Source organism: Lissotriton vulgaris, chromosome 7, assembly GCF_964263255.1.
Source record: "Lissotriton vulgaris chromosome 7, aLisVul1.2, whole genome shotgun sequence".
Taxonomy (NCBI): Eukaryota; Metazoa; Chordata; class Amphibia; order Caudata; family Salamandridae; genus Lissotriton; species Lissotriton vulgaris.
This window is the reverse complement of record NC_141695.1, coordinates 381486998-381498954: the sequence shown is the minus strand read 5'-3', so window position 1 is coordinate 381498954 and position 11957 is coordinate 381486998. Positions and strand designations below refer to the sequence as shown.

General features: G+C 46.5%; 1 protein-coding gene across 3 annotated transcripts in view; it reads right to left on the bottom strand.

Annotated features, from left to right (window-relative positions):
- Nucleotides 1-622: 622 nt before the first annotated feature.
- Nucleotides 623-11957, bottom strand: part of CNOT3 (CCR4-NOT transcription complex subunit 3) — a 992943-nt gene continuing 981608 nt past the window's right edge. For all 3 annotated transcript variants that reach the window (XM_086930326.1, XM_086930324.1, XM_086930325.1), the window contains one exon: nucleotides 623-1079. In XM_086930326.1, coding sequence (XP_086786452.1) covers nucleotides 981-1079 — 99 coding nt within the window. In that variant the 3' untranslated portion in view covers nucleotides 623-980. The remainder of the gene's footprint in view (nucleotides 1080-11957) is intronic.

Genomic DNA, 11957 nt, shown 5'->3' with positions numbered 1-11957 from the left:
AAAGCCCCATGAAAGAAAGGCTGTTTCAGGTCCCTGTTACGCAACAGCTCCACACCCACATAACTGTATCACAAACACTAGGGCATGCTTAACGACGGAAAGGAAAACTCTGACTAGGTTGCAGGTTTTTTTCTTGCATGAGAAGACATCATATAAAACTATTTATTCATAAATATTTTCCAAAATGAAAATAGGTTACGAAAAATATTTTAAACCAGCTTTCCATACCATGAATTCCATCGGTACAGACACGCGTTATTGAGGGAAAAGGGGAAGGGGAAAAAAAAACACTTTAAATCGTGATGCACCTGTTTATGAAACAAAAGAAAATCCAGTATCTGCCAAAAAATGACAATCATTTATATATATATATGTATATGTACATATATATATTTATATATATATATATTAAAAAATGAAGACTTTGAAAAAGGAAAGAAATGGCAGCAAATTAGAAAAGTCTCTATAGAGAGACAAGAACGCATCTCCCCCTGCCAAAAATATCAGAGGGTACCTTTAAATCTTTCCATGTCTTGCAAAGCCTTTGGGGAATATCTCGCTTTTTTTCCTTTAATTTTTGTAACCAAATACATCAATTTAAAAAAAGTGAAGATTTTTGAACTGTAGGTACTACATTTATTTCCCCGTCAAACTTTTACTTTTGTCTTCCTCTTCGACGGAAAGGGAGGAGCCATGAGAAGTGCAGAGCCCATCCATCTTATAATGTCTTTTGAGCGTGGGCGCTTCCATGCGCAGTTTATTTTATTGGTGCAGTTGTGGGTTTTTGTTTTTTCCTTTCCAAGTCTCTCCTCTGTTTATTTATGAATTTGTTTAAAACTGCATGCATTAAAGTGTTTGTATGTCCGAATCCCCTCCCCCCCCCCAATTTGGGAAAGGGTATGAGACTGTAGCACCCCTCCCCTTTTGTCCTCGGCCTCTGGTTGCCCGTTTGAAACTCGAAGGATGAGTTGAAAGCGAGGTCACTGTAAGTCACGATCCTCCAAGTAGCGGTATTCAAAGGTGAATCCTTCCTTCTTCCTCTGGCCCCATTTCTCATAGTCAAAATAGATGTAAGTGCCCTATAAACAGAAGAGGCAAAATAAGGCAGTGTTAGAAACACAGGCAAACATTGTAAAACTGCACTTAAGCGCTACTCCCGCTACAAGAAAGGTCATGTACAGGAAAACTCACTCATGGACAAGCTAGACTTTAGAAGAGCATTTAATGCAGAATGCAGTGAGACAAGGACCAGCTATAATATTGCTAAAAACACTGAACAAGAGGAATACAGGAGGAGAAGCAGAGGCAACCCTAATCTGGAATATTTTGGTAAAGGCCAACAACTGTCACCAACATTAGAAGCCTGCACACGTCTCAATGTTGTAAGTTTGGTAGACAAACCTTCAACCTATCGTTTCTCTTTTTAAGAGTATATATACTCCATAGAAATTAAACTTACCAAACTAGCAACTTAAGAAAGAAGCATGTTTAGGAGAGACCTGCCTTCTGAAAAAGGAAATAAATGTTTTCTACCTTAACATGAAACATGCAATTTGTAGTCAAGGGTGTTGAGTGAGGAGAAAAGATTGTTCAAAGCATTTGAGAGATAAAGGCTAAACTGTCTAAAGGGTTTAGAGTTCAGGGATACTTCCATTATAGCTAGAAAAACACTAACTGCCATAAGAGACTGCAGCTGCCCACTGCCTGGTGAGATAGAGGAATAGGTCTGAAGGATGAAAAAGGGGGTGGTGAGACATAAAACCCATTCTGAAAGGGGTGGATATGTGGGTGAAAGAGTAGGGCGACAGAATGACTGAGCAGGGAGAGAAATGGGAAGAAGCCTAGTTATTTTGGATTTCTGCCATCACTTCAGCTGCTATCTCTTACCTGTTTAGAATGATATTCTAATACCATTTTCAGAAAACTAAATCCCCATATTCATTTGAGTAAGTTTATTAGGGGAGTGAAGGGCTGGGGAGAGCATGTACTGAACCTATGTTTTACACACACAATACAAAAATATGTACGGATAAGATTAGTATTCTTTCTAATAAAATTAACATTCTCCAGGAAAATTATTTCGCACAGGATCTGTGTAATACTGCAAATAATTGAAAAAGGACCTGTCAATTTTCACATAAGAATAAGGCTTTTGGAAAATATGCAGAACTATTGACCCTTTTGATGTGCCAGCACGTGAATCAGAGCCAACACTGACAATTTGAGAACGTACAAAGACTATTTAAAAATTTCTTGCTAATCGCCACCTAGAACACGGCTGATACTGGTTTTCTAAGGGGAATACTAAGTAACACTTTTGGAACAATTGTTGCTCACTGCACTTTAAAATATTGCACTAAAGGAACTATCAATAGCTTAAATTAACTATTGGCTAGCGACACCATAGTATTTTCCAAATTTTCAATAGTTCATAAGCATTTTGGAACCAAAATTCTTACTGCAGATGGATCAAGATGGTGTTTCTTTTATCATTTGTTTTCAATTACATTTTTTTTTCGTTTTAACATAAAGACCACATAACCTCTTGAAAAGCTGTGGAAGTAAAGTATGAGGACAACATCTGAAGCTCGGAGGCTAACACCATAGTCAAGAGAAAAATGGTTTGAAGTATTGAAACTATGGACAACCTACTGTGGCAGCCATTACAGGACTCTGGGGCATACCCCCCTAATGAAAAGCACTCTAGTGAATGCCAGGTTAAGAGGGCCACAAATGTAGCACATGTAAAGGAAGATAACAGATTTTAGTCACAGTAAAATATAATTTGTTGGAGGTGCTGTACTCACATTAGAAATTCTGGTGGGATCGCAGGTGATTTTATCCTGTAAAAAATGATGACCTTCTGCTGGGACCTGATAAACTATGTCTAAGAAAAAACTGTATCCTCTCATTACTTTGTTAGGGGTAATTGAAGGGGCTCCAGAAGCTAAAATGAGAGCACATTTTCTACATGTTCACTCTATCTTAATCAGCTATGTGAGAATAAAGTCTGATGTTCTGACTAAAACATGTACTTTCAACAGCAGCAGGAGCGTGTCAGTTGATTGTCCAGTGGTCAAACACTTCACTACAGTAATCTGATGGACTAAGTGCTTACATTCTGCATTTAAGATAAAAGTGGAGCATACTTGAATGGTGATCACGAGATAAAGTGTTGGTAAGGATGTGCAATATAATTCTTAAAACTCAATAAGTTGTGTGTCATTCTGGTCAGAAAAGATGGATTACATATTTCTTATTTTTCATCTTGTTCCAGTGGAACACCTTGTGATACTAACGATTGTGAACTTGAACTACGGTGAATGTTATAATTGGACTGAGTACGGATATTCAAATAGGTGAGCTTGTCTGTTCTGGAACATCAGCATGGGGATTTTCCGATATACTTTTATAGAACTTTATAGAATTTTATATTGACTGAGATTTATGCCTCACACACAATTTTAGAGTAAGGTGTATATACACCGTTCACTGATTGTTATTGTTCACGTATTCTGATTAATGTTCAAATTTTGCCCCTCTGTGAAAAGACAAACTTGGGATGAGGAAATGCGCTTAGGTGTAGAGCATAAATTGATTTGAATAACTTAAGATTCACTATGTGATCACCTTTGAGCACATGGGTGGTGTGGTGAAGGTGATACTGTGTGAATTTTCTTGGTGTGACTTAGAATTTTTTGTTGATTTATTTATAGCCCTGATGAAGTCAGAGATGCGGAGGCATCGGAACTGACGAAACACGTGCTTTTTACATCGAGTGGTGAATACTCTCCGCTACTCGGGTAACAGATTATATACTCTGCTAATCCAATACTGTGTATGGCGATCACGAGATAAAGTGTCGTGGAACACCTTGTAGTACTAACGATTGTGAACTTACGGTGAATGTTATAAATGGACTGAGGACGGATAATCGAATAGCCCTGATGAAGTCAGAGATGCGGAGGCATCGGAACCGACGAAACAGGTGTTGGCTATATGTGATCTGAAGAATCATTTGTGACTTACAGAAGATTTTATAGAACAACAAGAATAAAATCATCGTGATTGAAGAGGATTGACAACTTCTTTGTATTACATGTGGAGTTGTGCCCAGGACACTTTTTTCTATGTTTTCTACAGGACTGGGTGACTGGTCTATTACTGGGGATAAGAGTGGCTATCCCCGTCCTTGGAGCACACTATAATAGTGGACTGTATCTAATTTTGGGGAATATTTGAGTTACTCTTTGCGCAAGGAAAGCCTTGCCACTGTTCTTTTTCCTTTCTTTTTTATCCTGAACGACAGCTCCATGGGAACAAAATTGTAAAAGTGTAAGAAATCTCCAACATAGGATACAGCAGCATATAAAACTAGCATAGCAGAGCCAACTGGTCTCGCCTTTGTAAAAAAAATTTGGTTGGAGCGGCCAAGATGGCGACGGAGTAGGACGTGTGCTAGTGTCCCTCCGGCGCCACGCTAGTCTCAGCATTGAGTAGCACCCTCCCGGGGCACCGTTACCACGCGCGGCAGTGTCACCTGCGGTCGCGCTGCCACGGACGTCCTGCCGGTGGCCTTGGTTTTGCTCCCGGTGCCTGGGAAGCGGAGGTTGGAGACACGGCCTTCCCGCGGGCCGGCAGCCGAGTCGAACCCTGGGCGAGCACTGGGCAAGGTGGAGCCTACGCCCGCACCCGCTGCTGTGCCCGTACGGACCCCGGCTGGGGTTCAGAGGGAGAGGACACCAGAATTGCGGCAGATGTGAGGAGGCCGCCTGCGGGAGGAGTGACCACCGATCCTGGCGGCTGAGCGGATGCGCAGTGGTGAGCTACGGGAGGCCGGGGCTTTGAGGCCTATCCGGAGCGGAAAGAGGCGGGTCTGAGCGCGGTTTGGCTCCTTACTGGCTTTGTCTGCCGCTGCCCCGCCGGCTGCGAAGACCAACCCTGAGGTGCTGGATCGCTCTCTGGGGCCCTGATTCCAGGCTGGGTTCTGGAGTCGCTCTGGGGCCTTTGCTATCTGGCCCGGAGACGGATTTCCCTGAGACTCTGAGGCCTGCCTGACTTTGAGGCCTACCTGGGAGTCGGGAGCTTGTTGAAGGCTGGCTGCCATCTGGAGAACCTTCGATGTGCTGATTCTTGCCGCCAGGACCCCCCCCCCCCCCCCCCTGGACTGTGCTGCCTTGTCGAGTGGTGGCGGATGCAGCGTCGGGCCCTACATGAGACAGCGATCTTGCGGCCTGCCTGCCGGGGTGAATCACTGAGCCCTATTTCCCGGGGGTGTATGGATTGCACTGGTGTGTGGTGGTCGAGGAGCCTGCTGCCCCGCTCCCCTGGACTGGGGCTTGAGAGTCATTAGCGCCCACTGTTGCCTGCCTTTAGGCGTTAGATCTAGCCCTGATCTCTTGACTGGGTGAGAGTATTCTGCTTAATTCAGAGACTCTGTCCATCACCACCCCTTGTTGTTAAATAAATGCCTTTAGGGGTGGCCCTACCCCAGAGAGCTGACTGGAGACCGAGGTCTGCTTTGCTGTTGGGGGCCCGCTGCCTGGTTGCCTGTGTTGGTCCGCACCCGGTGACGCTAAAGTGGCCTGCTGAGCCTGGCTGGTAGTAGTGGATCAGAGCTACGAGTGTCGGGGTGTAGTGCATGGACGCCTGGCCAAGGTGGTGAGCTGAGTGTTCTTGGGAGGATCTGAGACGGACTTTTACCAGCGGCGGCGACCTGCAGAGGCGCCGGTCGTGCCACTGGGTTGGAGGCCTAGCCTGACGCTTGAGGAACACTGCCCTGGCGGCACCTGTATGGGAGGGGCATTTGTTTTGACGGTCCGGTGGCTGCTGGAGGGTGGTCTGCTGTCCTGACCCCCTGTTGGTGAAGGGGTGCCACGATGTCCTCTACGCTGCGCAAAGGGAAACCTGGCAAAGATGGCGCGTCGAAAAACTCTCAGCAACCGCCGTCCCCCGGGCCCAGCGTGTCGCCCAAGCAATCGGATGATGAGGCCCCTGCAACCAAGGCCTTCATGACGGAACTCTTCGCATCCATTAAGGAGGACATATCCGAACTTCGCGCCCAACTGGCGTCGGATCTCTGGAAAGTGCGGAGGGATGTGGACGGCATAGGAGAGCGGGTGGCGACCTTGGAAGACCATGACTTAAGCATGGCGAACGATGTCCACCAACTTCAGCAGGATATCATTCGGCTCACGGAGCAGAACTTGGACCTCCAGACTCATACGGAGGACCTGGAGAACCGTTCCCGCCGGAACAACATCCGCATTCGCGCGGTACCATGGGACGGTGAAGCAGGGGACCTACGAGGCTACGTCCAAGCTCTCTTCTTGCAGATACTGGACGAGGAGGATGTACAGGACATCAGAATGGACAGAGTTCACATGGTCGGGCTGCCGGGGAGGGGGACCGCCCCCGGACATTCTAGTCTGTGTGCATGACTTCCAATTAAAGGAACGTATCCTGCGGAAAGCACGGGCTATCCCAGTATTGCAATTCAGAGAGCACCACCCGCAGCTTTTTCTCTCTTATTTTTCCCCCTTTCTCTTACTATACCAAAAATAAAAAATTTTAAAAAAAAGAATTTGGTTGGGGGATACGAGTGCCTCCTCCTTGTCAGTGTTGGTAAGAAAAAATTGATTCAGAAGATTTTTTTATTGCGCTTTTATTTTCGAGTTTTCATTATTTGTTAAAAATGTTACTGGGTTCCATTTGTGCGCGTATCAAGAGAAAGAGAGAGGACTAGACAGCTAGTCAGAGTGCCCGTAGTTTATATTGGGTTCCATTTGCCCTTGCATGGTCATCTGGACCCAGGCTTTCTCAAAGCTTTTAAAATGGTTAGTATCAATTCTTAGATTTTAGTTTTCGTTTCAAGTAAGACTTATGTTTCAAACAGTTAAAAACGTCAAGAATAAATATTTTATTGCAGTCAGTATGGCAGCATCTTTCTTGGTATAATCCATAGCAACCTATTGACTTTGCGGTCTCCTAATTTTTCTTGAGCGGTTTGACGCCCCACCTATGGCCAAGAAAGGGGCAATACGCAAACTCGAGCTGGCGAGTGTGAAAAAGTGCCCTCTTTCTTGCATGGTATGCCCCCACTTTTTGCTGAATTGCGGATGTTCTTTGACTGAGTGTGCCCTGGGCTCCTGCTAATTATTTACCCAGGGCCTATGTTCCTTCCCTAAAATTGCATTGAAGCCTAACCCCAATTGGCATCTCTGGCCACATGTTAGTCCTGGTAAATGGTACCATGGGTACCCAGGGCACTGTGACCAGAGAAGGCCTCTAAGGGCTGCAGCACTTATTGTGCCACCCTTAGAGGCCCTGTACCCTGACACACACACACACTGCCTTGCAGGCTGCGTGTCTTGGTGCAGAACAAAGTGAAGAGTCGACATAGCACACATCCCCGTTTGCCACGCCCACAAACCACTGCCCTGGCATACATCAGTCACCCTTCTAGCTGGGTGCTCTAAGCCAGTGGTGAGGGTACAGGTGCATGGGCCCTGTACCACTACAGTGCCCAAGTCCATTCCTGGGCAATGCAAGTGCAGTGCTGCCATTAGGAGTATATGGTGCTGGGAGTTTGTCATTACGAACTCCACAACATCATAATGGCTAAACTGAAAACTGGGAAGTTTGGTATTAAACTTCTCAGCACATTAAACCCACACTGATGCCTTTGTGGGATTTAAAGTAAAATGCACAACAGAGGGCATCTTAGAGATGCCCCCTGAAACTCGACCAACACCTAGTGACCGGACTGAGTGGCCGCTTACCTTGCTTCTTCAGATCCAGCCTGACAACAAGAAGAAAAGAAGGACAGAACAGCTGTGAAGCCAGTTAACACGAGGAAGACACCAACGTACTTGGCCCCAGCCCTATCCGCCTGTCTCTCATCGAACCTGCTCCTGCGAAATCCCGGTGTGCCCTGCAGCCAGCAACCTTAGAAACCCCAGAGGACCTACCTGCCTTCCCTTCCAAAGACTGTTTCTCCAGTGAACACCGGATTTGTTCAACTACAACCTTTGGCAGCAGCCAAAGACCACGAATCCAGCCCACTCTGCACCCGCTGAACCCGGCCCGAGTGGAAAAACACCACGAGGAGGTCACTCCGGCGATCCTGACACGAGATCCGGCGACCCTTGACTTGCCTCAAGCCGACGCCTGCAGCCTAAATCCAGAAAGCCCCCTTAATTGCGACCAGGAGCTGGTAAGAAGATCCAATCCCAAAAGGCACCCCTGCACTTGACGCCCCCAGGCCTTGTGTGCCCAAACCGACGGTGCTTAACCAACTCTTAACTTCCTAACTTACCTGTCCAAGTGGTGGTCGCACCCAGAAGTCCTTCGTCTCCCTGCCTGCAGTGCTTTTGCAAACCGGAGGTTCTCCATAGAAAACAGGTAGTCCAACGGCAAAACAGCACACTGCACCCGGCCGCCCCAGTGCCGCCGAGGGTGCACCTTTTGTGCTACTTTTTTCTCCATTTACCCTGACCTTAACCCTAGGAGCTTTGCTCCCACAACTCAGTGGCCTGCTGGACAGCTGCCACCAACCAGAGGCCCCCTATCCCCCATTGGATAACATTGGGCCTCAACCCTTTGCACCCGGCCGCCCTAGTGCCGCTGAGGGTGCAACAACAGTGCATTACTGACCCTGGGGGACCCTCGAGTCTAACCCTAGAACCTTAACTCCCACAGTTGATTACTTACCTGTGAACTGTTAACTTGTTTTCCTCCTTAGGATAAGATTGACAATTTTCTTTCAAAAAGTTTCTAAGTGTGGAGTTTTGAAATCTAAAAATATTCTTGAAAAACCGCACAAATAACCAAAACGTTGTTATTATCTGTTTACAGGAAATGTTCCAGTGCTGAATGCAGGTATCCAGCACTGAGTAAGAAAAGTAACATACAAAGTAACTTACCTGTAATTTACTGAAAAAGCCTATTCATTTCAATGTACTGTATTTGCCAAGTGTTGCAACCTACTCCATCCCCTGTAAATCTATCAAAGTACAATTTCTATTGCATTTTCAAACTGATCTATATCTAGTAACTTATTACTGAAAAGTATTTAATGCTTACGTGTGCCAGGCTTGCTTAGTTCTAAAAATAAAACAACAGTATATATTTTTAGACAAACACAATTGGCCTAGAATTCAGTTATTTAGTGTGTGAATTCATTTGCTGACTTAGGGCCAGATGTAGGTGTACAAATACCGGTCGGAAACGGCCGAAAATACCGATTTTCTGCCGTTTCCGACCGGTATTTGGACATTGGTATGTAGGTGCATGTAAAATTAAAGAATCGGTAATTTTACCGGATCTGTAATTTTACCGATTCGGTAAAATACCGAATTGGTAAAATTACTGATTCTGTAATTTCAGATGTAGGTAGCACTGTTTTCAGTGCTACAAGGGTTTAAGAATTCTTAATTTACCACCAACTAGTAGTTGGTGGTAAATTAAGAAAACCATGTAAAAGCATACTTTTTGCTTTTGAAACAGTGTCATGTTGCAGACATACATGCCTTAAGGGCATGTATGTCCGCAACATGTGCACCCATGCACAATTGAGGGGTGCAACAGGGTGTCAAAGTGACACCCTGCCACCCTTCAATATTTCCCCCAATTACCGAATCGGTATTTACCGATTCGGTAATTGACATTGATTCCTATGGGCCTCAAGGCCAGTAGGAAACAATGGCAGTTACAGACTCGGTAAATACCGATTCATTAATTACCGAATCATACCGATTCGGTAATTAATTCGGTAAATATACCTACATCCCGATTGCCAGTTCTTAAATACCGAATCGGTATGATTCGGTATTTAAGAATCGGTAATCGGGGATTACCTACATCTGGCCCCAAGTGTGTACATCAAATGCCTAACACTGTCCTCTGAAACTGCCTTACTGCGCGACCACTCTACTACAATTAGAGAGTAAGGTTCCATCTAACTTTAACCTCTGCCTACTTCTGAGGTCACTTGGTCTCTATACACACAATACCTCATTTTGGTATAGTATATGTAGAGCCAGTTTCTTACAGCAAGGGGGCCATGAAAAGGCCCGAGGACCTGGCCATAGCTTTGCTGTCCTTGAAGTGATAGAGCACAGAGTCTGCCTGCTCTCCAAACAACCAAGAGATCAAGGGGCATGTTCAAGAGAAAGGTGTGGACCGAAAAGCCAGCGGTTCACTGCAAGACATGGCCCATTAGGGGCACAAATGATGAAATTGCTCTGCGCTGTGAGTCGGTTGTATCCAGCACAAATTGTATGGTTAACTTGGCTGCGTCCCTCCCATCAGCAATTCCTTGAGAGAATTTGGCTAGGGTCTCCTCCGAGACCATGGGCAGCACCTGTGCAGCTGAGTCCCAGATGGAATGGGCATACTGGCCCAAGAATTTTGAATTTGAATTTAAAAACATTTGTATAGCGCGCTTATACCACGCGGTTTCATGGCGCTTTTCAGATTGCGAGGAGACAGCAGGAGCAGAGGAAGTTAGACAGCGAAAGCTCGAGAGAAGAGCAGGGTTTTAAGGCTTTTTCGAAACTCTGTGTAAGAAGATGTCAGGCGGAGTTCCACAGGGAGGGAGTTCCAAAACACAGGAGCGAGAACCGCAAATTTTGTTCCGCCAGCCTTTTTCTTTTTAGATCGAGGGATGGTCAGGAGTGCCATGTGGGTGGAGCGAAGCTCTCTACCCGGGGTGTAAGGCTTGATGGCAGAGCAGATAAACTCCGGGGCGGTGCCCATTTTGGCCTGGAAAGTGAGGCAACCAAGCTTGAACAAGGCTCGCTCTTTCACCGGCAGCCAGTGTAGTGCCTGCAGTAGAGGAGTTGCACGATGGAATTTAGGCAGGCCATGGATCAGGCGGGCAGCCTGGTTCTGCACTAGTTGCAGACGGTAAATAGCATAGGCCGGCGCGCCATTATAGATAATGTTGCCATAATCAAGGCGCGAGAGCACCATTGCCATCACTATGATCTTTAGAGCAGGAAGGGAAAAGAAGCGGGAAATCTTCCTAATAGTTCTGAGGGAGAAAAAGCAAGAGGAAACAACAGAACTAACCTGTGAGTGAACAGAAAGTGAGGGATTAAGAAGGATACCAAGAGTTTTGACTTTAGGAACGGGGAGTGGGGGGACACCAAGTGAGAGGGGCCAGTGGGACGGGGACCAAGGACTGCAACCACCTCCGGTCAAGACTAACTCCGTCTTGTCCGGGTTGAGTTTGAGGTGGTTGCACACTGTTGACCAACCGCAGTTACAGGCTGGTGGAAGGGAATATTATCTTCCCACAGGTATAAAGCCTTTTGGATTCCCTGTCCTGTGGAGTGGACGGAAATGCAGCACAGCTACCTATGGAGGTGGAGGCCTAGACCACCAAGCTCTCTGGGGTGGGGTGCTGGATGTGGAGGCTTGGGTGCTCTGTGTAGGGCGATGGCGGGGCGCAATTGTCCTATGCACAGGAGTCCCTGGACAGGGCTTGGACCAGACCAGGCTTAATTGCATGGGAGCAACGCATCAGTAAGGGCAACTTCTGGCTGAAGCACCTACGTCAAGACATTTGTCCTGACCTAACAGAGTAGCATAAGGTCTAGGACCTCAGGCAATCTTCGCATGACCATTGCAAATGAGGCACCCTCCTCCGTAGCCATGGTGGGGGAGACACAAGGCCAGTGTCTGGGAAGGTTTCCAGTCAACTGGCATCCTGCAGATCCTCATTCTAGTTGTCCTCTGGATCTTCTAACTGGCATTCATAAGGGTCCGCAGACCCATCCCATTTGTATCCCAATCTATGTCTATCATAGAAATATGTAACTGGCTCAGTCAGGTGTGAGTGGGGATGGCGCTGGGGGTGTCGGCAATGGAGTGGGCACCGGAGAAGTTTGAGGTGGCTCAACCGGTGCCACTTCAGATCCATCTACGGATTCAAGGGGCCCGACTGGCACCAG